Here is a 25,231-nt window from a genome sequence, read left to right as displayed (position 1 = left end):
CTACATAGGTTGATCAGTAAAGGGGAGCCATAACAATAGTTGTGAACAGGTGGACTCACTAGAGGCATTCCCCTAGGAATTTCATATAGAGTCAGTGAGCTGAAAGAGAGATCACTTGCTCGACAATGTTTGACCAATTTTCCTTTTCCAGTACAGCTAAAATTACTTGAAATAGAGGATCATAAATTAAAATTGCATACCACAAAGGAGCCTTCTTACCTTCTATTTCAAAGTTTGTTTTTTTTACTGAGAAAATTTAAACATACGCTTGCTTATCTTTCCAAATGTCATAGAACCATAGAAATTTAGGGCTTGAAGGGACCTCGAGAGGTCATTTAGTCTAGCCCCCTGCGTTGAGGCAGGACCAAGTAAACCTAGACTATCCCTGACAGGTGTTTCCCTGACCTGTTCTTAAAACCTCCAATGATGGGGATTCCACAACCTCCCTTTGAAGCCCTAATCCAGTTCTTAACTATCCTTATAGTTAGAAAGCTTTTCCTAATATCCAACCCAAATCTCCCTTGCTGCAAATTAAAGCGATTAGTTCTTTTCCTACTTTCAGTGGACATGGAGAACAATTGATCACTGTTCTCTTTATAACAGCCCTTAACATATTTGAAGACTGGTATTGAGCCCCCCTATAGTCATCTTTTCTCACGACAGAATTTGCCCAGTTCTTTTAACCTCTCCTCGTATGTCAGGCTTTCTAAACCTTTTATAATTTTTGTTGCCCTCCTCTGGACTCTCTCTAGTTTGTCCATAACTTTCTTAAAGTGTGCCACCCCAGAACAGGACACAGTACTCCAGCTAAGGCATCACCAGTGACAAATAGAGCTGGACAATTGCCCCTCCCCATCTTACATACAACACTCCTGTTAATATTACCCGAGAATGATATTAGCCTTTTTGCAACTGCATCACATTTTTGGCTCATGTTTAATTTGTGATCCACTATAAGCCCCCAATTCCTTTTCAGCAGTACTACTGCTTAGCCAGTTATTTCCCATTTTGTAGTTGTCCATTTAATTTTTTCTTCCTAAATGTAGTACTTTGCACTTGTCTTTATTGAATTTCATCTTGTTGATTTCAGACCAATTCTCCAATTCATCAAGGTCATTTTGAATTCTAATACTGTCCTCCAAAGTACTAGCAACCCCTTCCAGCTTGGTATCCTCCACAAATTTTACAAGCATATTCTCTACTCCACTACCCATGTCGTTAATGAAAATATAAAATAGTACCGGACCCAGGACAAACCTCTGTGAGGACCCACTAGAGATATACACCCAGTTTGACAGTGAACCATTGATAATTACTCTTTGATTCAGGGTAGATTGGGTTTTAAATCACCAAGTGGAAACTCTCAATTTAAATAATTGATTTTAATCAGGTTTTCCATTTGTCCTTCAGTTATTTTCTAAAGAAAGGTACATTCTCATTAGTTTGTATAGCCATTAAACATGTTGATTTACAACTAAACAGAGTCTTTGCACAGAATAGATTTGGTTCCTCTTTTTGCTGCCTAGGGTATGCTATACCAATATACATTTATTTAAGAAGTTATATAGCTTACTGTTTACAGATACTCAAAATGTACAATTAATAAAGAATGTTAGAAAATGGTAAATGATATATTGCTTATTTACTAGATAATTAACTTTTTCTTCATGATTTGTGACAAGCTGCATTAGGATGGTAACTGAAATTTAATTAAACACAAAACAGCATATAAAATTACTTTTATTAAACAAAGTAACCTTAAATGTTTTGGATACATAAACTTATTTTATCAAAACATGTTTCACATTTACAACTAAATAATTTATTAAAGGAACGAAGAGATTAACAGTAATCAGTGAATTAAACTGATTATTTCAGGTCAGCCTGGAAAAATTTTGAAATATGCCCAAGTGACTGAAGCTTAAGTTCCTACTTGCCTAAGTCTCTTGAAAATGACAGTAGTTTCCTAAGTTACTGTGACTGTCCTTCAAACTTTTAGAACTAGTAGACCTCATCCACTCTCTCCTCATTTTTGAATTGAGAATACTGGCAAGAAAATGAGGTGGAGTAAGTGCTTGATCCATCCACTTCTTTACTGCCTGAAATTTAACTTGGTTGCTGAGTATTTCTTTTTTCTGTGTCTCTTGACTTTCCAAATGTCAACAGCATTAGCAATACAGCAGCTATCTTTCTGTAGTTTGTCCAAGGCTACAGAACTAGCATTTCTTCTACATTTCTCTTCAGTCAGATTAGTCAACATAGGACTAAAGTATAGCTGCTGTGAAAAGCTATGCACTTGACACTTGAATTTTTGTTCAGTTTGTTATAGCTTTTCCTGCTGCTACTTTTACTTTTAAGTATTCTTAATACTTTTAAGTATTCTGGGGTACCAGTTATTTCTATAAGGTTGACAACCCCATCTTTTGTTGCCACACAAGCATATATTATTGGCTCTTCCTATATGAAGGAAGAATTAAAGAATTTCTTGTCAATGTTTTTTGCACGCTGCTCATTTTCCTTCTTGTACACTGTATCCAGCAACCTTTCAGTAATGTCTGCTCTGCCGAGTGGAGCCTTCATCTTAACATTGAAGCATGTCATTGAAATGTTTATTCCGAACAAGATGAAAGGGAGAATTTGTTGCATAAATGAACTGAGCAGTCTATGGAGTCTTGATGGAATTAGCTGGTCCTGATTACAAACTCATCCATGATTTTACTGGATGATGAAGAGAAGGTGTTTTTGTTGTTTTGTTGTTGGTTTTTTTTAATATAGGTAATTTATTGTCTGATGTATGTTCAGTTGCAGCACTGCTGGTGCTACCAGCAGATGGCTCTGAAGTTGTAGACATTCAGATGATGGATGTTCTTAACCCCTTATACATAAGTGAATCCTGAAATAAAATGGTAAAAAAAGTTACTCTCACTCACTATTATTCAGTGCCCTGCTTTAAAAAAAAAAAAAAAAAAATTGTAAATGAAAGATTCCTCCTATTGCAGCTGTTTGTACCACTGTTTAAATAATAGTTTATTCTAAACCCAGTTGTATAGTGAAAATAAATCATAAGGATTATCTACATCTATTTAAATGCTTATCTCAAACATGCCAAATAGCTTGAAAAAAAAATTTAATGTTAAAATTAATAAATGCCCAATAAAACTACTTTTAAACAGAAAATCTTCACCTACTATATTTGATTATATTGAGCAATAAAAAATCATTTCAGAAGTGCAGCGGTAACAGTAAAAATTTAACATGTCAATTATATTTTAAACACAAACATTTTGAAATTCATAAGTAATCCACCCAAAACACAAACTTATGACCGCAATCTAAGTTATCGTTCACTAGCATAGTAAGATCTCATAGGCAGTCCATAGAATAGTGCAAAAATAAGTTTACTAACCACGTGATCCTGATTGTTCAGACATGTCTACATCATCATCTTCAAAGTCTTTGCTTTCTGAGGATTATTTTTCATAATGTTTCATTCTGGCAACCGGGCCTTACATCTTTTCGTTGTATTGTTTGCATTTGGCACATGTTCGGGGGTTTTTTTTATCCAGAGGTACAGGAATTTCTTGGAAATATTCCCAAATAGGGCCTTCTTTATGACCTGCATGCATGGCAGTTTTTGCTCCAGTTACCAGGTGTTGAAATCAACAATGGAGGCTGCACTCTGAAGAATGTTCTCTCTTCTTCCCCCAGTGTCGTGCTTCTACACCCGTGTTGCTCCTTTCTGATTGCACACTCTGCTCCTTCTCACTTGTTACAGAACTTCCCAGAAAAACAAAAGAACTAACAACAATCCAAGACTTCTGCTTGTGTAACTCATATGCGTTTGCACTGTAGTATTCGATTTGGTTGGAGACAGAGAGAGAGGCAGTTGAGAAATTAATGGATTTCTGTTTGTTTGTATTGCTGTCTGTGCACACATACAGAGAGACAGAGCAAGGCAATTTACTTGAAGTGCCCAGAACTATCCAGAAGCAAGGGCTAGTAGTTACAGGGTAGATCAGTGTTATTCCATGAGCTGCAGAGTAAGTTTCCTTGGAGGGTGGAGTCAAAATATTTATAATTTAAGAATTGAGCCAATCAGAACTCCCATTAAAGTCAATGATAGCACTCCTATTGACTTTAGTTGTGTAAGTTCAGGCTATTAGTGTGTCTTTCCCCTTAATGTAAAAGCAGACTCCATATTTATCATGAGAGAAGAATGCCAAAATTTGAGTACGACTATGTAGATCCTGGAGGAAAAAATTGCTTGTATAACTTCCATAGCTACAAAGTACTGACTTAAGCCTGGATTTTGCAAACACTGATACGTGTGACTAAAGTTATTCATTAAAGTCAAGGGTGATTGTCACAGAAGACTACTTGTCTGATTAAAGTTATACATTATGGATAAGTGGTTTCTGGATTGAGTCCTTAGCTGCATAATCAGGTAGAATCAGCTCAGCTTCCAAAAAATCCGAAGGAAATATGAAATATTGGATCAGTATATTTCTAATTCTTTAAACATACTGTAGATGTTTCTCTTAGTTTGAAAGTTTCTTTTTATTTTTAAACTGCAAAAAGAAAATCAATTGCATATGTAGATTAAAAGACTTACCATATATACTCGTTCATAAGCCGAATTTTTTTTTAGTAAAAAAGGGAAGCACCAGAGAAAGGGGTCAGCTTATGAATGGGTATAGAGAGGGAGAGGTGGGATACAGCCCCTCCCCCCAACAGAGGGAGCAAGGAGAGGCAGCACAGCCAGAAGGGAAGAGGCGGGGCTAGAATTTCTCTGCTTCTGGCCATGCTACTCTCCTCCCAGCCTCTGAAGCAGCTGCAACTCTGGGGCTGGCAGGCTGTAGCCGTGCCGCTCGGCTCTGCCCCCCAGAGCAGGCTGTGGCCGCGCCACCCGTCCCAGACCGCTGGAACATGCTGCAGCCGCCCTGCCCAGCCTGCCGGAGCAGCTCCAAACAGGCCAGAGACATCCTCCCCAGATAAGGTGGGAAGGGATGGGATTGGGAGTGTGTGGGGGTCCTGGTCTGGGGTGGGGTCATGTGGGGGGTGGTCACAGGGGTTACTCCACTGACCCCAAGCTTCTCCCCCCCCAAAAAAATTTCCCCACCAGTTGCTGTCCCGGCCCATCAGGGTAAGCAGCTGGCGCGCCGGTACACTTTGTTTACTTAGGTTTACCTCCGTGCCTGCGGACGCTCGAGGTAAACAAACCATCTCGGCCCACCAGCGGCTTATCCTCATGGCCCGGGAGCCAAAGTTTGCTGAACCCTGAATTATAGGGTCGGCTTATGAACGGGTCATAAAATTTTCCATTTTTACTTATCCATCTTGGAGGGGGGGGTCGGCTTATAAACGAACCGGCTTATGATCGAGTGTATATGGTAATTAAAGGGCTTTTTAACTCTTGTTCCATGCTCACCCAGAATTCCAATTGATGTCATTGGGACTTCTGAATGCAGAGCAGCTGCAGGATTGAGTCCAAAGACACATAAAAATCTGTTAAAATGTGTTTAAGTGGTATAGATTGTATAGTGTTAAGTATTATTATTTACTGGATTTTGTTTTTTAAAAAAGTAACAAATCTAGTAAACATAAAAGCAACACTTATGTTTGGGTTTATTGATTCTTGATAATGATGCCATTTGAAATGTATACTCTCTTTCTATTTTGATTTCTTAATGGGTAATTCCGAGTTCATAAGAGGTTGCTTGCTTAAATTTCATACCTGGAGTTCAGTTTTTATAAACTGGGGCTCAAAAAGTAGTTTAATCTTTGTCCATATTTGCAGACCTCTGTTTAACATGCAAATCTGCACAAAGCAATATCAAAACATGTTAATATCAGTATCCAACACAATGGATCAGATCCTGAGCTGTTGTAAATTGATGAAGCTGAGGATCTGGCCCCATATGTGGTAATATATATGGAACTGGCTTAGAAGAGATTCTCTCTCCTCCTCTTAGGAGATTAACCCATAAACTGGTCTGGTCCAGTACTTGGCTGGGCTGAGCCACAAACTTTACCAAAATAGAACAATGTCTTTAATCTAAGTGAAGTTCAGTAGGATCTGTGTGTGGAGTGCTCAGAAACCTTAATGTACTTCGCTACCAAGAGCATCCACCATCATAGAAGGAAGAATCAGGAGACAAGATAGTACACCTCTACCCCGATATAACGCTGTCCTCGGGAGCCAAAAAATCTTATCACGTTATAGGTGAAACCACATTATATCGAACTTGCTTTGATCCGCCGGAGTGCGCAACCCCGCCCCCCCGGAGCACTGCTTTACTGCATTAGCTCCGAATTCGTGTTATATCGGGTCGCGTTATAGCGGGGTAGAGGTGTATTAAATATACAAGATATAGGCAATGGAAACTTTTTTTAAGGAGGGATGAACAGGACTGAGAAAAGAACTGAACCAAACCTTATCACTGTAAGCAACACAGTATATTAAACAAAACTCCTATACCTGGGGCTCGGAATATCCCATCCAGGAATGTTATTTTCTCCAGAACCTGGTATTTAAACAAGTTCGGGCACAGACTCCCTTATGTACAGAACAAATATTTACAGTCCCAGCAGAAGTCCAAACCTCCGGGTTGAACCTGGCCAGTTGAAAGAAGAGAGTACAAAATCTTCACCAAGGTTTGATGGGTTATATAATTACTGGGTGTTTATTTAAGATGTATTACTCCATTTGGATTTGCTCCAGGGCAGCCTTATTTGCAGAGCTCCAAACTGCGGAAGGGGAGAATTAGGCCAAAAACTGATTTCCTCCTCCTGTCCCACTGCTTGAAGAGATCAAAGGTCAGGAAGTGAGTTGCAGACCTTGCATGGGATTTCCAGACCCCTAAAAGTGTGAGGATCCCAAGAGGTTATTGCTTTGCATGTGCTTAATGTCAGCCATGATTTTCTGTTTTACTAATTTGTACAACTCTTTACAGATGATTTTAAACCAGAGAATCAAATTGGACTTGGCTTAATTGTACTCCCTGCTGTGATTTTAGTGCCATGTCAGTACTTTCTGCTTCAGATAGGTGAGGATTCGTTTATTTACTGTCTCATTAAAAGCTTCTCAATCTACTATTAGAAACAAAAATTTTTTTTTACTATAACATGATGTTTGTCATTCATAAATAGGCACTGTGACAGTGTACTGGGGTCCTGGTCTTCCTAATGTCCTGTGAATAAGGGGATAATCTGAGATCATCTGGTTTAGGTGCTGAAGAAAAGAACTGAATTGGCTGCTTGGGAGATGTAGCTGGGGGTAGAATGTCTTTGGGTATCTCAGATTCCTCATCCAGGGTCATAGGATTGGATTGAATTACAACCTGGGGGGATTTTTGTTTACTTTTCCACTTACGTTGTTTTCTTTTTATTGTGTACCTCATCCTTTAAGGGAAAGGCCTACCTCTTTGGCTCAGGATTTCTTTAGTCATCACACAAGCTGGCCAGGACTAGGATTCAGAAGATCCTGGTTCCTAGTCCAGTTTGGGTCACAAACCTCACATGTTTTCTTTTGTTGTCCTTTCAAAAGCTACAGTAGAATATTTGTTTTTTTCCCCCCAGTTTATGAGAATAATCTATTGTTTGCAATTGGTGTGGTAATTCTGGAATCACTTGGTTATTTGATTGCTGTCATCGGATTTGGCCTGTGCATTACAGGTAAGCATTATACCTTCTTTTAAAAGAAAATATACTTAATTTTAGCAATTTGGTGTAACAATGAGAATCTCTTGCACTAAATACTTTTTTGTATCTGTTCTTTTTATCTTTGTCTATACCTAGTGGGAACAGTTTACTTGCACATTAACACTGGAATATTTTGTAAAATGGCTTTTCTGCTTCATGATTTAGCAATAGAATTGCTATAAATGTATTCTAGGACTGCTGTGTTACTACTATTGTATCTGGTGAAGGAAAAATAGCCTAAAGGCATTATGTTACATATTATAGTTTCACTAGTATGACTATCCAGCATGGCTGCATCCTGCAAGCAGTTGCCTAAAAAAAGGATTGCTTTAATTTACTACTTATTTTGCAACACTGCATACCCTAGAGAGTCACCTACAACCAGCATTGACTCTCATTACTGTGTTGTTTTGATTGTTCCACAATCTTAAAAAGAACACACACATGCACAGACAGGGCCGGCTCCAGGCACCAGCCGAGCAAGCTCGTGCTTGGGGCGGCAGATTGTACGAGGCGGCATTCAGCCCAATCCTAGGGCGGCACGGCCGCTTTTTTTTTTTTGTTCCGCTCCGGCCGCCCTGTAGGGGGCGGAGGAGGGGAGCGCCCTGCAGCAAGCCCGGCAGGGCAGCCCGCGTCCTTCCCTCCCAGCCGACCGCAGTGCGGAGCCCTCCCGGCAGGCGGCTCAGCGGTTGGGGCTGCTGACAGCGCCCCACTGAAGCCCTGGCCGCCCCCTTCTCTCTCTCCCCCCGCTCTCTCCCCCGCTAGCCGGGGCACCAGCGCAGGAAGTCCCCCTGCACCCTGGCTCCGGCCGCGCTGCAAGTTTTTTTGGTTTTTTTGGTTTTTTTTTTGCTTGGGGCGGCAAAAAAGCCAGAGCCGGCCCTGTGCACAGAGGCAGAATCCATATCTGATGTTTAAATGAATAAATCAGTAGCGTGCATTGTCAAACCTTTGCTTTTGCTGTGTAGGTTTTAACTGTATTGTTGAGGCAAATGAATCACAGGAGCTTCAGCAAGAACGCGAATTCATTAAACAGTAAACTCAGAAGAATGCCTGCATTCTGATACAGTACTGATTAACGTTTGGCTTCTATTTTCTAGTGGGCCAGCAAAAAATTGAAGCTTTTTTCTTGAAGAGGAAAACACAGAGCGAAGTAATCTCAGAAGAAAGAGAGGGCAAATTTAGGGCTGGCCAACCTTGGCAGTGTGTTTGGGAATAATGGTTAGAGCCCTGCAAATCCGCAGATATCTGCTTTTTATCCGCAGACCATTTTTGCGGCTCCCAGATCAGATGCAGATACAAATTTTGTATCCGTGCACGGCTCTACTAATGGTAGAACACTGAACTGTGTTCATACAGAATACTGTCTCTTGTAGATGTCTTGAAGTGACTTATCCTAGAAAGCATAAATGTGAATTTGACTTGAGAGAATTATGCCTCTGTTCTACTAAATGCACCATGTTAAGAAACAGTTTCAAAAACTTTTCTTGAAAATGGTGTTAAGTAGCATTGCTGTTTTGGCCAGTGTGAACAGGGTGTAACTATTTTTAAATGGTGATTGGGGGTTGAGAAGAAAAGTTATGGAGAGTTTTCAATAACTGATCTTCTTTAAAAAGGAAAAAATATACCATCTCTGCACTGGCCTCAAAAACTGTTTACAAATACTTTTTGAAAACAGATTCTTGAAGCTATGTTAACTTGGATTTTTTTTAATTGCCTAATTTTAAAAAAAATCCTGCTTCTGATAGAGCATCCTTTAAATACTATCTTGACTTTAAAAATATCACAAACAAAAAGCTCCTTTGAGAAAAATAAGGATTTTCTGTTGCTTTGTTTTTCAAAGGGTCTTTTAGCAAAGGAAAAACTGACTATAGAGGTGAAAGAGTCAATCTGACTATACACTACGATCCTGATCTTGCCAATACTTACTTACATGCTTAACTTCATGTATTTGTGTAAGTGTTTGCAGGATCATGGCCTAAATGCTTTCAAATGCAACAATTAAATAAACTGATAACTTTTTTGCTAATCTTTTTCATTTATTGTAATCTTAGGTGGTGGTTTTATTATAGTAGGAGCAACATTTTCAAACAGAAGTGATATTTCCCCAAATTGATGGTGTCCCTTTCACAGTACCCATTTACAGCATAAGATAGCATAATTTGTGTATATTTCTGAATGTTATGTTATTTAAATTCAACATTTAAATATTTCAGTAGAAATTAGAGACCTTGAGTCTAAGCATATGCCTAGCTTTGAGCAGATGAGTAGCCCTGCTGAAGTTAAACTTAAATTCTTTTCTTAATTGGGGCCGGGGTGAGTGGGCATTTCGGTGGGGGATTAGGTTAGATTTTAACTGCCAAGTTCTCCTCTCAGCTCTATCGATGTAAATTTGGAGAATTTGGGGAATATTTTTGAGCCACTCCAGATTTAGACTTGTGTAATGGAGAGCAGAATTTGGCCCAAAACGTTTGCTATGTACTTAATTATGTCTCTCACCAAAATTATTTTTCATTGTATTAAATTTGCGCAGTATTGCAAATAGGGAGTAGAAGTTCTAATCTAAAGGAGAAAAACACTGAATAATTAAAAATGCCCTTAGAATGCAACAGATTACTATAATTTTATGTTAAATAACATTTCAAAAATTATAAGGATTTTTTTTTGCATATTGTTAAAATAGGTAAATTAGGCTATTGTCCCTTACTAGCTGAAAATGAACGCTCATGCTATAAACAGAAAAAATTCAGTGAGAAATTACATCTTATATGTTCCTTTACCTGCTTAAAATAAAATAATATAAATGTTTAATTTGTTTTCAACAGCATGCCGCCCGAAAAATGGTGCTGTCGTGATAGCTGGCTTAGCCATTATGGCTCTTATTGCACTTGTAGGCCTAATTTATGCGATTATTTCGGGTAAGTAGCACCTCATATTTTTTATTACATTTTTTCTGGTGTTTTAATCTGAATGTTCAGAAGAACTGTTCCCTGAATTCACTTTTTTTGGAGGTGAATATAATTGTATTTAAAAATAGCATGCGATCTGATAAGTTACGTTGTTTTAAAAAAATACAGGTCTCTCAATTCCAGACACCAGTTTCCTTTTCTCCACTGATCTATGACCTATTCCCCTCCCTCATGTGAACCTTCCTCCCCAAAAACCCTTTTCCTTGAGGAGTGAGGAGAACATCTGGTAGATATTTTGTGAAGGGAACTCCTGGAGTAAGCAATGTGGCCCACTTATGCTTTTTCAAAGCTAAACTTCTGGGAAAGTCTCTGGCCAGCAAGATAACTCTAGAATTGGTTTTACTAACATAGCCTGATTTGTATTTGTCTCATTGCATGAATTGGTCTCCTCAACCAGTACTGGCATCAGAATAAAGTAATCAGAAAAGTATATAATCTAATGGTATGCTTTTGGAATATACAATAAATACCTGTAAAAAACAAACTTCTTTAGGAAGTAGACCCAAGGGGGTGACCAAAAAGTGAGTAGGTAAAATGACCCAGGCAGAGGGAAACTTAAATGCAGAAGGAAAATTGAGGTAGGTGGGAGGGACTAGTTTGGGAGAAAAACTTTTTTTATTCATGTGTATTAGATGTAGTTATGGGACAATTCTGCTTCTGGATATGTGCAGACTGGAAGTTGTGGGGCTCATATGTAATATGTTCTTTATTTTGTATGTGACTTGGTTATTGGGATAGATACTGTATGGCTATATGTGATTATTGAAATGTTTATTATATTCAGATGGTAATTTAGTTTAATAGCAAGGCTGCTAGGAAACTAGCAGGAAGGCATCCCAGTGACTCTAGATAAACCACTTCCCCATAAGCAAGGTGGAGGTCATTAAATGACATTGCTTGAGTTGTGAACTAGGAAGATGCTACTTCCAGGCTCCAGCCAAAGTTACAAGACTTGTTTTGCTCAGGCTAGAAGCCAGAACGGTTCAAAAGGACACTAAACTGTTAAAAGTTATTCTCTAGAGGAGGAGGCAGTTGCCAGGCAGTTGTTTGTTGAGAGAAGACTGACAGAGACAGACATTCTGCACAATGGTCTGAAGAAGCAAACATGCCTGGCCCATTAACATAGGGTGGTGGGGATTAGGGTAAAACATAAATACACGTAGCCCCTTTGTTGTGTTAAAATTCTTTGATTCTTATATTATACTGTGCTCCTGCTAAGATTAAACAATGGTTTGATCTGGTCACCTGTATTAACCATTGGTCACAAGCTCTCAAAATGAAGACTTGCAGATGCTGAACCCCCTTGGACCTGTTGAGTTATCATGGTTCATACCCAAGGTACTCTACTCTGGACCTGGCCTAACAACAGGAGAATCAGAGAATTCCATCCCAGGAAGTGTAAAGGCATGGAGCTTGACACCTGAGGGGGTGAACTGAGAGAGACCAGAAGAGGCAACAGAGTAACCCTAACACCACTTCCGTTGATTTTGATGGGCACTGTGCATACCTCAGGGCAGAGTTTGGCTTTCGTGCAACATGCTAATGATCTAAACTATTTAGCTTCAGTTTTGTGGTTTTTATATCACCAGATTATGCTGCTACAGTCTTATTAGATATGGTTTTGGGAGGTAGGGAGCAGATTTTATTACAGTGAAATCCCATTGCAAGATCAGTATTCATGCGATAGATTTTTTAATGCGGTGAGCTGGCCAAACAAATAGCAAATGTATCATTGTTGAGACAATAGCTCCCAACCCTCCCAACACAAGAGTGCTATAGTAACAATAATAATGCTCTTGTGTAATGCTTTTCATTCATGATCTCAAAGTGCTTTAGCTGAATTAATACACGGAGCACATATGCTAGGAACATTTATCCCCTCTTCAGAAGAGTGATGCAGTATTCTAGAATTTATAAATCGCACAAAGTAGTTTGGGATAACCAAAGATGTGATTCCTTCTAACTGTTGTTGCTTTCCTCCAACTTTTGTCTTTTTCTTCAGTTAAATGTTGAATTCTTTTATGTAGCTAATAACGTGCTCATTTTTATGTTCTGTAATATTTTTAGGTTACTGCAAGAAAGAACAACCTCCCAGGGTAAGCTTAAAAATAATAAATTTGGGGTAATTAGATGAGGTATGGTAATGAGATATTGAGCCTTTCACCACTAGTTTGAATTCAGACCAGACTGGTAGCAAGCAAAAGTCAGTGCTATATGGTAGCTGTTCAGTAGTCTGTGTTAACTGAATTGGTGGTCTTAGTCCAGTTCCTGATTATCTACTTCCAGATATCTGTAATTGGTCCCCTTGCTGGCTAACTTATCTGACAGGCCAAGGATTTGAATGGAAACAGAGCTACCCTATCCAACTCAAGTTGGAAGGACCATTGGGTGGTCAGGCTGTCTAAGGAAGCTTGCTGTTCCACTGACCATGCTGCATATTTTGTGCGGCTGTATGGATACCTTCAGTTGACAGTGCACCCTTTGTTGACACTAATAGACGTGTAAACATTTAATAAACAAGATTTCAGTCTGTCTTTAATAAATTATTCGTACACACACACTCCCAATTATTTTTTCTTTGTTACACTCTTTCACACTGAAGGTCTAACACTTTTTTGGGTTCCCAGCTACACAAATGCTATACCCTTTATAATTTTCTTTACAATGCCCCTAATATTGAAGAGGCCATCTGAAAGCAGAGTGGCTGTTATCTTTAGGTCATGCAGAATAAGTGTATGTTTTTGAATCTTTCTGAGGAAAGTAATCCTGGTTTTGCAGCCTGCCTTTTTTTTTTTTTTTTTTTTAAATATACTAGGTGCAGTTGCCTCCTAAAATTGTGGTTACCCTGTTTTCCAAAGGGTAATCAAATGCAAACTGGCCCTTTTTACAACTGCAGAATCCGTATAATTTTGGATGTCTAATTACTGGATGGACTTGTGGCTAGGTGCCCCAACATTTGGCACTGGATGATTCCAAAGAGAGACAGATTGATTGTTTTGTGGGTACAGTAAAGTACACAGGAGTCTAGAGGCCCAATGAAATTCTGGTCTGAAAATCAGGGTCAGGGTTGCCTGCCTCCATCAAGAGAAATTCAGCACATATTGCTGTGGGTTAAAGGGGTTTATAAAAAGATGTGCAGTTGCCTTTAAAATTAAAAGTTTTTTTTTAATTCTTTATAACCGAAGGGCTATGGTAACCTTGCACTCAGAGGCCTGTGATTTATTTTTATTAGGGGCACATCTCTAAAATAACTCTTGACACTTTCTTGAGGCCCAGGGGAAAAGGGCGTGTATTTGAGACTGTCAATCTTAATCAATTTCCTTTTAAAATCTATCAAGTTTCCTGTTTGTCCATATTACTTTGCTTCTGGTTAGTTCCCTACTAGATAAAATTTGGGATGTCTCCTGTAGAGCTATTAACTTGTACTTTTTAATCTTGGTGCTGTTTGCTTCCTGCACCAGTGATCAGATTGAGAAAAGTCGTTGCTGCTTCACTTACAAGTAGTGTGTCTCATTGTGTATCTCTTGCCACCTCTACACATTTCACTAGGAAAATGAGATTCCTGATCTGGTTGGAGATAACATGACGAGAGTGCAATTATTGGTGGATTTGTTTTTCATAGCCGTAGTTACTAATCTTCAGCTTCTTTCATTTTTGTAGAATCACTACTTACTGTATATGTCAATTAGAGTAATTTAACTGTGGCGAGCCAAAAATAGACGTGAAGGCTTTTTTTTTATATATATATATAAATATTTTTAAATATTTTACAGAAAGCTGTAGAAGAACCACTTAATGGTAGGTGGTAACCAAAATCTTATATTTTTACTTAAGGGATTATACAAAGCCTTTTAGAGATGGGTCACAATTTTGCTTAGCACTGAGTGCTGTTGCTTTGGGTAAGGTGTCTCAAATTATCCAGCTCCCTGAGCCACTGAGAGTTTGATGTATCGCTGTTGTGTGATGCCTGCAACTCTGGGCATAAGGGAGTGTTGTGTATTGTCTACACCTGCTAGCCATTGATTGCTGACTGCTTTAGAACAAAAGTAGCATCACAATTGGAACAATATCCCTGTCTGCTTTGCAAAAAGGCCATGTCTTACTGAGGAAAAGGGATGCTCCTCCAGGAAGGCTGTTGTTGAGCCAGTCTTCTTTATGAGGTGCATTTAAGTGGGATAAGGGACTTTCATAGTGGGATAAGGCAAAATCTCACTCCTCTTCTCTGTCGTCTCTTGGGTTTGGGAAGACCCATGGTGGTGGAGTAAAACAATATGGGAAGGAAACACTGTTAATGCCTGGTGTGGGGGATTTTTACAGTGGAAGAAGGGTGGCCCTGAAACCTGTCTTCCTTAGGCTGTTCAGAAATTCATTAATTGGCATACTGGGAAGTAGTGATGTCTCAACACCTATTTTAAAACTAATCAGAATACTAATCATGTAACATTTCTAATTATTTGCTTGGCTAATTACTAATCTTCTGCTTGACTTTTAAAGATGCTAAAGGAGTGATGTTAGAATGATGGTGAGTCAAATGTTACCTGCTGCTGTAGATTTTGACCAGTTAATTAATGTTTACTCTGGGATTTTAAAATTAAAAATCACCTGTACCAAGGATGCTGCTAATATATGATGCAGCATAGGATACAGATCGCATGAAGGGTGCAATCTTTAAGTTATATTGCATTATACTGGAATGTTATAGGTGATCTGAAGACAGATGCATTTGTATCCTTTTTTTACTGCTTTATGATGTATGGTATAAAGAAGGATTGTGAAAGGTATGTAGGATTGTTTAAATATTGGATTATTTCTGCTATTTTTTATCTTGGAAATAGCAGAAATGTCAAGTATTATCATCTTTGTTTAGCTGAAGTCTCCTTTGTAACAATCAGAGATGCAAACTGCAACCTCTCTTAGCTCTTACCAAAAGGGCTAGAGGTATCGAATCATGACGAAAAAGAGCTCCCCTACCCTCCCACCAGTTGTTAAGTGTGTGAATTAAATAGGTGTTAACAAAAAACACTTTCCAGTTGATCAGGTACCACTTTGTGATGTCATAAGCTTCCTCATACTCCTATCATCTATAGAGTTTTCTAGTAAAAAGAGGGTAAACAAAAACTGAATTTATAATGTAAAAAACAAGCAGACTTTTTACTTTTTCCCCCTGGTTGTGAGGGAAAGGGTGTGTGTAGACCTTTGAGTCTCCTTTGTGGACTATAAGTATGTCTCCTCTTTTTGGCCCATTAATGATTTTCCTCTCTTTTGCTGATTATATTTAAAGGGACATTGCCAAGTAGTGTGGGCCCAACTTTTAGACTTTGAAGATTTTTCTTTTTAAAAACAGTATTTTTTCAAGAGTATACAAAGTGAAATGAAAAACTACTTTTGATTTTAAGCATTCTCCTGTTTTGTTGGAAACCCAAACAATCACTTTTTAACAGGAAATTTAGATCCAGAAAGGTGACTATGGACTATCCAAACAGAATGATGTTCAAGAAGTTAAATAAAAAATTATTAAATGTCATTTTTAAATCTCTAGCAATTGTAATCAAATATGGGATTAGTAGTGCAAAGAATATCATGTATTAATTTGACAGTGTAATTTAAGGTTGTGTTAAATTTTCACTTGTAATTTGTTCTCAGGCTTGAACATGCAGATTATTCCTCTACTTAGAAATTATTTTATTTTTTTTATCTGACACTTGTTACAAAAACTTAATAGTATTTGGGGGGAATGCTATTGATTAAGTAACATTTCTATTTGTCAAATTTTAAAAAAAATTGTCTGCCTTTTGACCAATTATAATTTAAAAAAATTTAATATTTCACATTAAGATTTAATGGTGCATTTAATTTTCTGTTCACTGATGTATTTATTTGAAAAACTAGATTTGAAATGGTTACAGTATTTAACTTAAATACTAAGCTAGTCTTGTGGCCATATATTTTATCTGCTTTGACTGGTATTGCTACAGTTCTCCCAATACATTAGTTGCACACTGATAGCTTAATGACTACACACTGGTGAATCTAGCACTTTACCCAGTGTGGTCAGGGTAGCAATTTGAGAATGTTTGCAGAAGCTGTGTTACCATGTGAACTTGCTTGTAGAGTGACAAAATTGCTTTAATACAGGTAATAGCTTTTTTTGTTTTAGTTTTATGAGGTACACATTTTAGCAAAGAAGTTTTGAGCTAAGGCAACCACCAAACATTTTAAGAAAGAAATGCACACCCCTACTAGAGGAGGATCTCCACAATTAAGTACTATCCTGAGTATATATGCTCAGACATTCCATAGTGTGTCTGCACTGTTTGACTTCGTCAAGTAGAGAATTCCCTTGGCTTTGTGGGTTCGTCACCCGTTTGTTATTGTTTTAATGGTCTGTGTTCTTATCTTACACGTAGACTAGCTATTTTTCTCCTTGTATTCCTCCTTCACGCTAGTATGTTATATTTCCTGCTCTCACGTACCACCCACATAAGTATTAGGAGACACTAACTCTACTTTCGCTGCCCCTGGAGACTGAGAAGGCCAGTTCAAGGAAACTGCCAGACCCTGAGCCTAAAGAGAACTCTAAATTATTAGATGGGGGTGGTTTCAACCAATTTTATCTTTGTGCAGAGCACAAATGGAACTAGAGGCAGCCAGTAAGATTATTGGCTGATGCTAATTTATTGATAATTTAATATTCCAGCTTATAAGTAAGTACAATGTACTGCTGAATTTCTGTAACTCATGGCTAAGCTGTTGTGATTCATCCGAGTACTCATAAGGACTGCTTTCCTAAACCAATAGGAATGCATCTACTCATATGAGACAATGAATAACTTTACCAGCATCCCTTAAAGCGATAAAATATGTTAGTCATTTGGTATAACTGAAATAAAGACTGGGGGGGGAAGGCTCTTTCATAGGAAGTATCTGTACTCCTGCTTTGGAAATCAACACTTTCTTTTCCCTCAGCAATGATCTAACACAAGCAGACCATTATACAGTGTGAATTTCTGTCATCTACATTTTTTTAGATGTCAATAAAGTCAGACAGCAAAATGGGGTCAGTGCAACAACCTTTCACTTCTGAAGGCGAATTCTGCTTTGACAGACCATTTTAAATGAATTGTTCAATGTTTTCCTGGTCCCCGTTTGTACAAATCAAAATTCTTCACTCCATATTTGTATAAGATACTGGGTGAAGACTTTTAAAAACACACAGGTTAGTTAGGCACCTGCTATTTGTACCTTTAAAAAATCACCTCCTAGAGTAACAGGGGTTTTAAGGTCAAAACTGAGATACGGTCCCAAGCTGTGTTGAGAAATTATACAGTAGTTGTTTTTACTATACCAATGCTAGCCACCCATGCTTTTGAGTGAATTTGTCTACATTTTAGAAAAATTGTAAAGTTTGAATTTAGTTAGGCAGCACAGTGTAGGTGGTTGTGGATGATGTTAATCAAAACATTCTTGAATAATAGTTTTGTTTTGTAATTTTCCAGCGAAAGTAACTGGCGAGAGTGACAGAATCTGCTACAGAGGTGGTGATATGTGAAAAGAAATACATTTGTTTATACACCGTGGCCTTTGATGATGCACTAGTCAAAGAGAAGAAAATCAGGAACGTAGCTATTTTGCACGTTTGGGGAAAAAAAATGCTAAAATGATTTACATGTAATTTTATAGTCACAGCAGCGGTAGTTCCATTCAAGAGAGAGAGTTTTGTTGTTGTTTTTTTCCTGGAGTGTGTGGGGAGGGGGAGGAGGAGAGCAGAAAATGCACTATTTATCGACCACGCAATTTCTTTATAGTGTCACTATTAGTGGTACCCTTTTCAAAAAACATCAGTCATCGCTTTGAAACTGGGCCAGGTCAGTGACCAAATGATACTAGCACTATGCTACTTGGACAGACCTTTGTGATAATTTAAACAGATTGGTATTGCATGTTTCTCTCCTGACTCACCCTCTCTCCCCTCAAATATTAAAAAAAATCCACTGTCGCTACTATGAAGTTTAATATGATAAAGGTTGTAATTACATTTAGATTAGTGGGGGTTTGCGTGTGCATGGGCAAGATATGTTCATGCCTATATGGTATGAATAGGAAGTGGATGTTGTACAAACGTTACTCTTTCCACTTCCAGTTTATGTATTATAGAAAACAATGGCACTTACCACACTGAAAAAACCTGCATAAACAAAACCACGCCTTTTTTAATGATTACCCAAGTTCCCCCCACTCCCACATACTATAATAGTCTCCTTGTATATATAGTAGTTGTGTGGTGTGCTTTGATTACTGATATTTTAGTCGGATGTTTTTTGTGCCTCTTGTTGTAGTCTTGATTAAATATTACTCACCCCGAGTCAAATTCAGTGCTACGGTTGTTGGGCACAACCCATTGATTTCATTGTTGAAGGGTACCCTACAATGTTCATATGGTATAGTCTGTGGTACCGAAACCAGTCTCAGGCTTTCTCCTTTGCAAACTGGCATTTAAGAACCTCTTGATGCTTTCAGAAAACGGAGAATAATCAAAGTTAGCAGCAAATCTGCATTTTAAATCTGCCTCCTTATTACCAAGAATATATGCATAAAAACATGAGCTATGTTAGTTCATGGGATCCTGCTACTTATGCCTTAAATGAAATGGTCATCCTGACTTTGTGATATTGTCATTATATCATAAACAGAAGACTCTTTCAAACAGGGAATAAGTAAATTCAGCTTCTGAGCGTATTCAAGTTTTACATATAAATTTTTTTTACAACCTAATTAGAATAATTTCTTCATGTCTTGTGTAGTCTGTGAGGCCTTGCTAACAGCTATACTTTGCTTTCTTACTAGTTACAGTGGGTGAACCCTCAATGTTCTCCTTTAACAATTTTTTGTGACTAGAGAGAGCCAGGGCCATGCTGCAGTTTGATATAGAGACCATGGAATTAACTGGGCGGGGGGGCGGGGGGGGGAATATGATCCTACAGCCTACACTCACATGCATAGGCCCCATGTGAGGACTGCAGGATTGAGCACCTCAGCTAACCCACTTCACCCTAACAGAAGTCAATGGGATATTCACATGTGTAAATGTTAGGGAGTATAAGTTTGTATTTGCTTTGTAAGGCTCTATCCATATTGCTTTAATTTTTTAAAGGTGTATGGTTTTGGAATGTGGTATAGCATCAGGGTAGTCATAGAGAGTTGAAATCCATATATATTAGTCCTTTAGTTAAGCCTCCCCCATTAATCAAAATAGTCGAAGTAAGGTGTGGGAGACAATATGGATCATTAATTAGAGGCAAGCCAGGGACTTCCCTAACATTTATGCATGGGGCTCCTCATCTACACACCTGTAGTTACTGATATCCTCTAGTAGTTTATAGCAGCTCCACAAAGTAGCAGGCTTTGAAATTCTGTTTTGCCTTACTCTTAATATAGCTTTATAATCAACTGTCAGCAAACTGGAATTTAGCAGCCACTGTTGTGGTGAAGTCAAATTCCTTTAATAAAATATTACCAAAAAAATTCAGTACCCAGTACTTGTCTATTAATCATACTGCTGTATGCAAAGGCTCTGCTTTGGATTTCTCTTGGGCACCAGTTAAAAGTGGGTTAGTTAATTTCTTAGTCACTTAACACTGCCTTCCCTCCAGTAAAAACCAAAGTTGTTTAAATGACTGATTCCAGTGTGTGTATATATATAAATAAACCATACTCTCATGATTTGGCATTTTGGATATCTGCAATCTTTACCCAAGTGTTGTTATTTATGAACATAACTTTGTAAATATTGCACTATTATACTTAAAATAAAACCATATTAAACTGTTTGTGAGTCTTTATTCCTGCCACAATTAACTACTGGTGTAACTGCTCTTTAAAGGCATAATTTCAGGGATTGTTAGCCACTGTGATGGAAAAGCAGGCCATGTAAATTGTAAAAAACACTGTTGAATCAAGTTAAGTAATTCCAATATACCCTAACCAAACCTATTTTATATTGAAATCATCATAACTGGAAAGTTAGTAGCACTTTTATTTTAACAAATACTAATGTCTGAGCATTTGATACCACAGTCTCGTGTCCTTTAAACAGATTAAAATATTTAGCAAGAAAGTCTTAAGCCATTCCTGGGTAAGCAATTTAATTATCTTGTAGCTACAAAGACTTTTGCTGCAGAATTCATAGTGTAAACTGTCCTGACCTCTGCACTGCTGGGAACTCAGTGGCAAGGCTTTCAGGACCTGAAAGTACCTGGTGCTGAGTGCTCACAACTATCATTAAAGTCATACTATGCTGCATACAATATTGAAATTGAAAGGTGAACGCAATCCTTCGGACATTATTGGGCCTCTCCCCCATCATCCTGATTAGAGCCAAAGGTCCGCATTTCTCAAAACAATCTGTGACCGGAGTCATGGGGGGCCACACTGAGGTTATTCAATTAGGGCAAACTGCAAAGAATGGGGCAGACCGTTCCTAAAGTTGCTTCCACGATACCTTACTGGTTACACAGAAGCCAAAACCCAGTTTCCTTAAAAGCAGCCCAGCCTTTGGGGTCCCTCCCAGTCAGCCAAGTCAAATAACACTTCACTATCTTCATAAACTAGATCTGGGAAGCTCTTCTCTCATCAGAGAAACAGCCCAGTGGTATGGAAAGTAGCAGTCATTTAACAACATCCAGCAACTTAACAGGCCAGATCATCATGGAAGACTATGGCTAATACCTGTATACTGCGAAAATTTTAGGTCGTAAATTGTAACTGAAATTTATCCAGGACAGAAGGCTCTTTGCCATCATGTTAAAGCCTCAGAAGATTCAGCTGTCAGCTCTGAGGACTTTAGTACTAGTTTCATTCCATTTTTAAACCTTTGCTGTCATTACTCAAATATCTTTTCTCAAGCTTTCCTGGCTCTTTCAAATTTCTCTCTTGATCCCTCCTCCCCTCCGTGTTCCTTACTTGCTTTAATCCAAACTGCCTATTTTTCCTTGTAACTTTCCTCTGAAGCAGCCTAAACCAAGGATACCAGCCTAGATAAACAATTGGTCTATGCTGGCATGGCAGTTTTGATAGAGGAAGGGAAGGTCTTCTACTGTGATTAAAGTATTGACTGAAGTGGGATTTGGGCAAGCTGGATTCAGTTACCCCATCTGCCATGTGATTCATGTGCTGTCTGGGGTAATCTTTCTGATGAGGTTCTTCATCTCCAGGGTGGGTAACAACCCTTCCCTACCTCACAGGAGATCTGAGAGGATAAAATTGGAATTTGTGAAGTGTTACATTCCATGGGCATGAAGGCCATGTGTACAGCAGGACTTGGTCTTGGCTCATGCACTGTTCCACCTGCTCACTGAATTGTATAACCCAAGGTCAGGAGAAGCAAAGATTCAACCATCCTTGTTAGTGCTGGAGTAGGCAAATTTAGTACGTTCTACTTTTAGAAAAGGTTGTATCTATTCCCATTTGACTGGTTCCAGGGGATCAGTGTAATGGTCTAATCTGGAAAAGGTCTAGTTTCCCCTTCAGGTATCTTATAAATGAGATAGTAAAACATCTCCATTTAAAAGGTCCATCTGGTGTATACTACTTACCCCCACTAAATCCCACTGTAGGTTTTGAGTTCATGTCTTTGCCTGTTTCCTTAGCTGCATTTTTTTTTTACTTACAGTGGTTGGCCAGAACTATGAAAGAACAGAGGCAGTTTTCCCCAGACTGTTATATATGATCAGTTTAACTGATCTCCGTTTAGCATGAACAGAATCTCAAGGCTAAATTTACTCTTCAGTTACATGCACTTAACCCCCCCTTGAAGGCGTTGGGAGTTACACATGAAGAACCAATGGCACAATTTGGCCTTTTACTGTATAGGAAAGCCCAATTTTTCTTTCTGTTGTTTGTTGGTTAAATTTACTCAAGAACAAAGCAGCAGACGTACACTCTGGTAATTCATCATGTCCCCATACAAAAATCAGCTGTTCAAAGAGATCTATTAAGGTGTTTCCTTTATCTCATCAGGGTGCCAGTACAAGGTTGAGCACAACAGGGTGAGCAGGGAGTTGAATCAAAACTAAAGATGCTGTTCCTCCTCCACCATTTCTTGAGCTGCACAGAAAGGAGAGAATTCAGCCATTTAAAAGACAATCCAAAATAAATGATGAACTCCTTTTAGAACTCGCAAACATTTACTGCCAGGTTTATACATCTACCTCTGTGGGTTAATGAGAATATAAAAATGGGTAAATGACAATTCTATCTGGTATGAATGGCAAATGAGGGTATAATCACATTTGGCTCAAGTCTGCCCTTGGCTATGCACACACAGCTCCGGCTGTAGTCAATGAAAGCTGAACCCTTATTGTTTGAGGATGGAGTTGGATGGATTTGTTTGCCAAAGGGTCAATTAAATCCTTCCAAAACATGGAGAATTTAAGCATTAAAGTAGAACTAGTAATAGATGCAAATGCTGTGTCAGTACCATGGGCGGAGGGTGAACACCCCCCTTTGGGGAGGCTACCCCACCGGCCCTGCCTGAGGCCATGCCCATCAAAGCCCTGAGCCCGCCCCACTCCCACAGCCGGAGGAACTCCCCAGGCTGGCCCGAACCACTCTGGCCACTGGCGGGACCGAGTTCCCGCTGAGCCCCCGCCGGCTTCAGGGGAGAAGGGCAGTGGGGTGGGAAATGGGTGGGGCCATAGCCTGGCCTTTGATACCCGCCGCCCATGGTCAGTACAACGATGAAACACCTTAGAGGCTTTCTTCAGACTAGAACGAGTTATTGGTATTAAAATAATGGAAAGTTTGCATCAAATGCTTTCAGGTTTCACAGTAGCAATGAGAACCTTAATGTTGTCCTAAAATGTATCTTGGAATTTGATGCAAGGCCAGAGATTTCACAGGCATCTTTTTGAATGATGTTGAAACAGCTGAAGAGGATAAGACCTAGAACTATATTTGAATATATGTGTTATCCACAGCCCCTTTTCCCCTTTCTTCCCACCAGTTCCCAAAGCTGGGAATAGTTGGGTATGGAGTGAATTAGTTGGTGCTGTGGTTACAACAGCATTTCTAAAGGGAATAGAATAGCTGTGGAGAGATTCCCCTCAGTCATCCTTGTTTTTAATAACAGCTTGGCCCATGAAAATAGGTGTTAGGTGACTAAACCCTGATGAGGATCTGGACCAGAGTGACTTAGGTGCATTTGCAATTTTTACCCAAAATATTTGTGTTTGTGGCCAGTGAGAGAGCTCCCGTCACCTGTGCGCCTTCTTTCCCTGTATCTCAACACTGTGTGTCCCCTCAATCTGGCATCAGCCATCTACATGCAACTAAAACTCCCATTACCAAAGTCACCTACGAGCATTTCCTGGCCCTCGTCCCCTGCACTAGTCTAATTGCCCAATGTATTTACTCTTCTCCCCATAGCTGGCCACTTCCTCCACCCTAAACTGCCTAGATTCTGTGCTGTCTAATGTTCCTAGCAGATGGAGTATATTAAGAAAAAATTGACTGATAATTGGCAAAAAGGGAATAAACAGCTTACCCTGAGTTCTGAGCTACTAATCTAATCTTGGCACTACAGTGAAAAGCTGGTACGCTACATCAGGGAGTGAATAGCTTTTAATAACACACTGAGTGTGAACAAAACTAACCATAGCAACAGTAAACAAATTATGGTTGAAGAAATATTATGGGCCATCATTGTGCCCATCACAGTACCGTACAGAGGGAAAATGGTCCCTACCCTGAAGATGCTTTCTGTCTACCCTAACTAGGAGCATTTGTGATGCATTAAATGTTATCACATGTGTATGAGATAACGACTGCTGGACGACCTCCAGGAGTTAATGGTGCATGTGAAAAAGGCAGGAGGAAAATTGTAAAGAAGAAAAATGTAGGTCAATCAACTCACTGTAATAAGAAAGTTTGAGACAGAAGACACCACTCTGCTATTTATCTGAAATAATAAGACACTTTTCCAACCCCACATACTTGAGTCAATTCATCAAAGACTAAATTCTGCTCTTGGTTCTATTGGTCTACATCCAGAGTAAATCCATTGAAACTTATGAATGATGTGACAAGCTATTCACCAGTGTAACAGCAGAATCTGGCCCCAGGAATGTAACAAAGAGAATGCATTGGACAAAAAACAGAATCTCACAGTGTTTTGCTGGAAAGCCCCAAAAAGAGTCACGGAACTGAAATTGTCCTAGAATACATATTTTCTGGGTAAAGATGGATTTTCCATATGCTTTTGAGACAGCTGTTAAGGGGTGATATATTTCACCATTAACAGACTATGGGCCTGATTCACCACTTCATCATTCCAGTTTTACACTGGTATAACTCCATTTATTTCACTAAAGATACATCCGCATAAAACAGTGGTGACTCAAGCCCCTTGAGTTACAGTGAGAAAAACCTTAATCTTAGTTTACATTAAAGCTTTGTACTTGAGAACCACAGTTTCACCATAAGATGATCATTCTTACCCTTTAGAAGGGTCTATCCCTTCCAACTACAGACTAGGGGTGGGCTTCTTGGAAACACCTATGTGATTTAGG

The 25,231-nt window shown here is 38.9% G+C and overlaps 1 protein-coding gene across 3 annotated transcripts in view; it reads left to right on the top strand.

Moving 5' to 3' along the window:
* CD47 (CD47 molecule) overlaps positions 1 to 20,493 on the top strand; it is a 43,944-nt gene extending 23,451 nt beyond the window's left edge. Inside the window, exons 5-11 of one of the 3 annotated variants that reach the window (XM_065404536.1) lie at positions 3,776 to 3,826; positions 6,954 to 7,046; positions 7,579 to 7,674; positions 10,524 to 10,616; positions 12,735 to 12,763; positions 14,441 to 14,465; positions 18,164 to 20,493. In XM_065404536.1, coding sequence (XP_065260608.1) covers positions 3,776 to 3,826; positions 6,954 to 7,046; positions 7,579 to 7,674; positions 10,524 to 10,616; positions 12,735 to 12,763; positions 14,441 to 14,465; positions 18,164 to 18,216 — 440 coding nt within the window. In that variant the 3' untranslated portion in view covers positions 18,217 to 20,493. The remainder of the gene's footprint in view (positions 1 to 3,775; positions 3,827 to 6,953; positions 7,047 to 7,578; positions 7,675 to 10,523; positions 10,617 to 12,734; positions 12,764 to 14,440; positions 14,466 to 18,163) is intronic. The other 2 variants (XM_065404544.1, XM_065404545.1) reach the window with 2 other exon arrangements.
* The last annotated feature ends 4,738 nt before the right edge of the window (positions 20,494 to 25,231 follow it).

Source organism: Emys orbicularis, chromosome 1 (genome assembly GCF_028017835.1).
Source record: "Emys orbicularis isolate rEmyOrb1 chromosome 1, rEmyOrb1.hap1, whole genome shotgun sequence".
In the NCBI taxonomy this organism is placed as follows: domain Eukaryota; kingdom Metazoa; phylum Chordata; order Testudines; family Emydidae; genus Emys; species Emys orbicularis.
The sequence above is the reverse complement of the archived record's forward strand: the minus strand, read 5'-3'. Positions and strand labels throughout refer to the sequence as shown.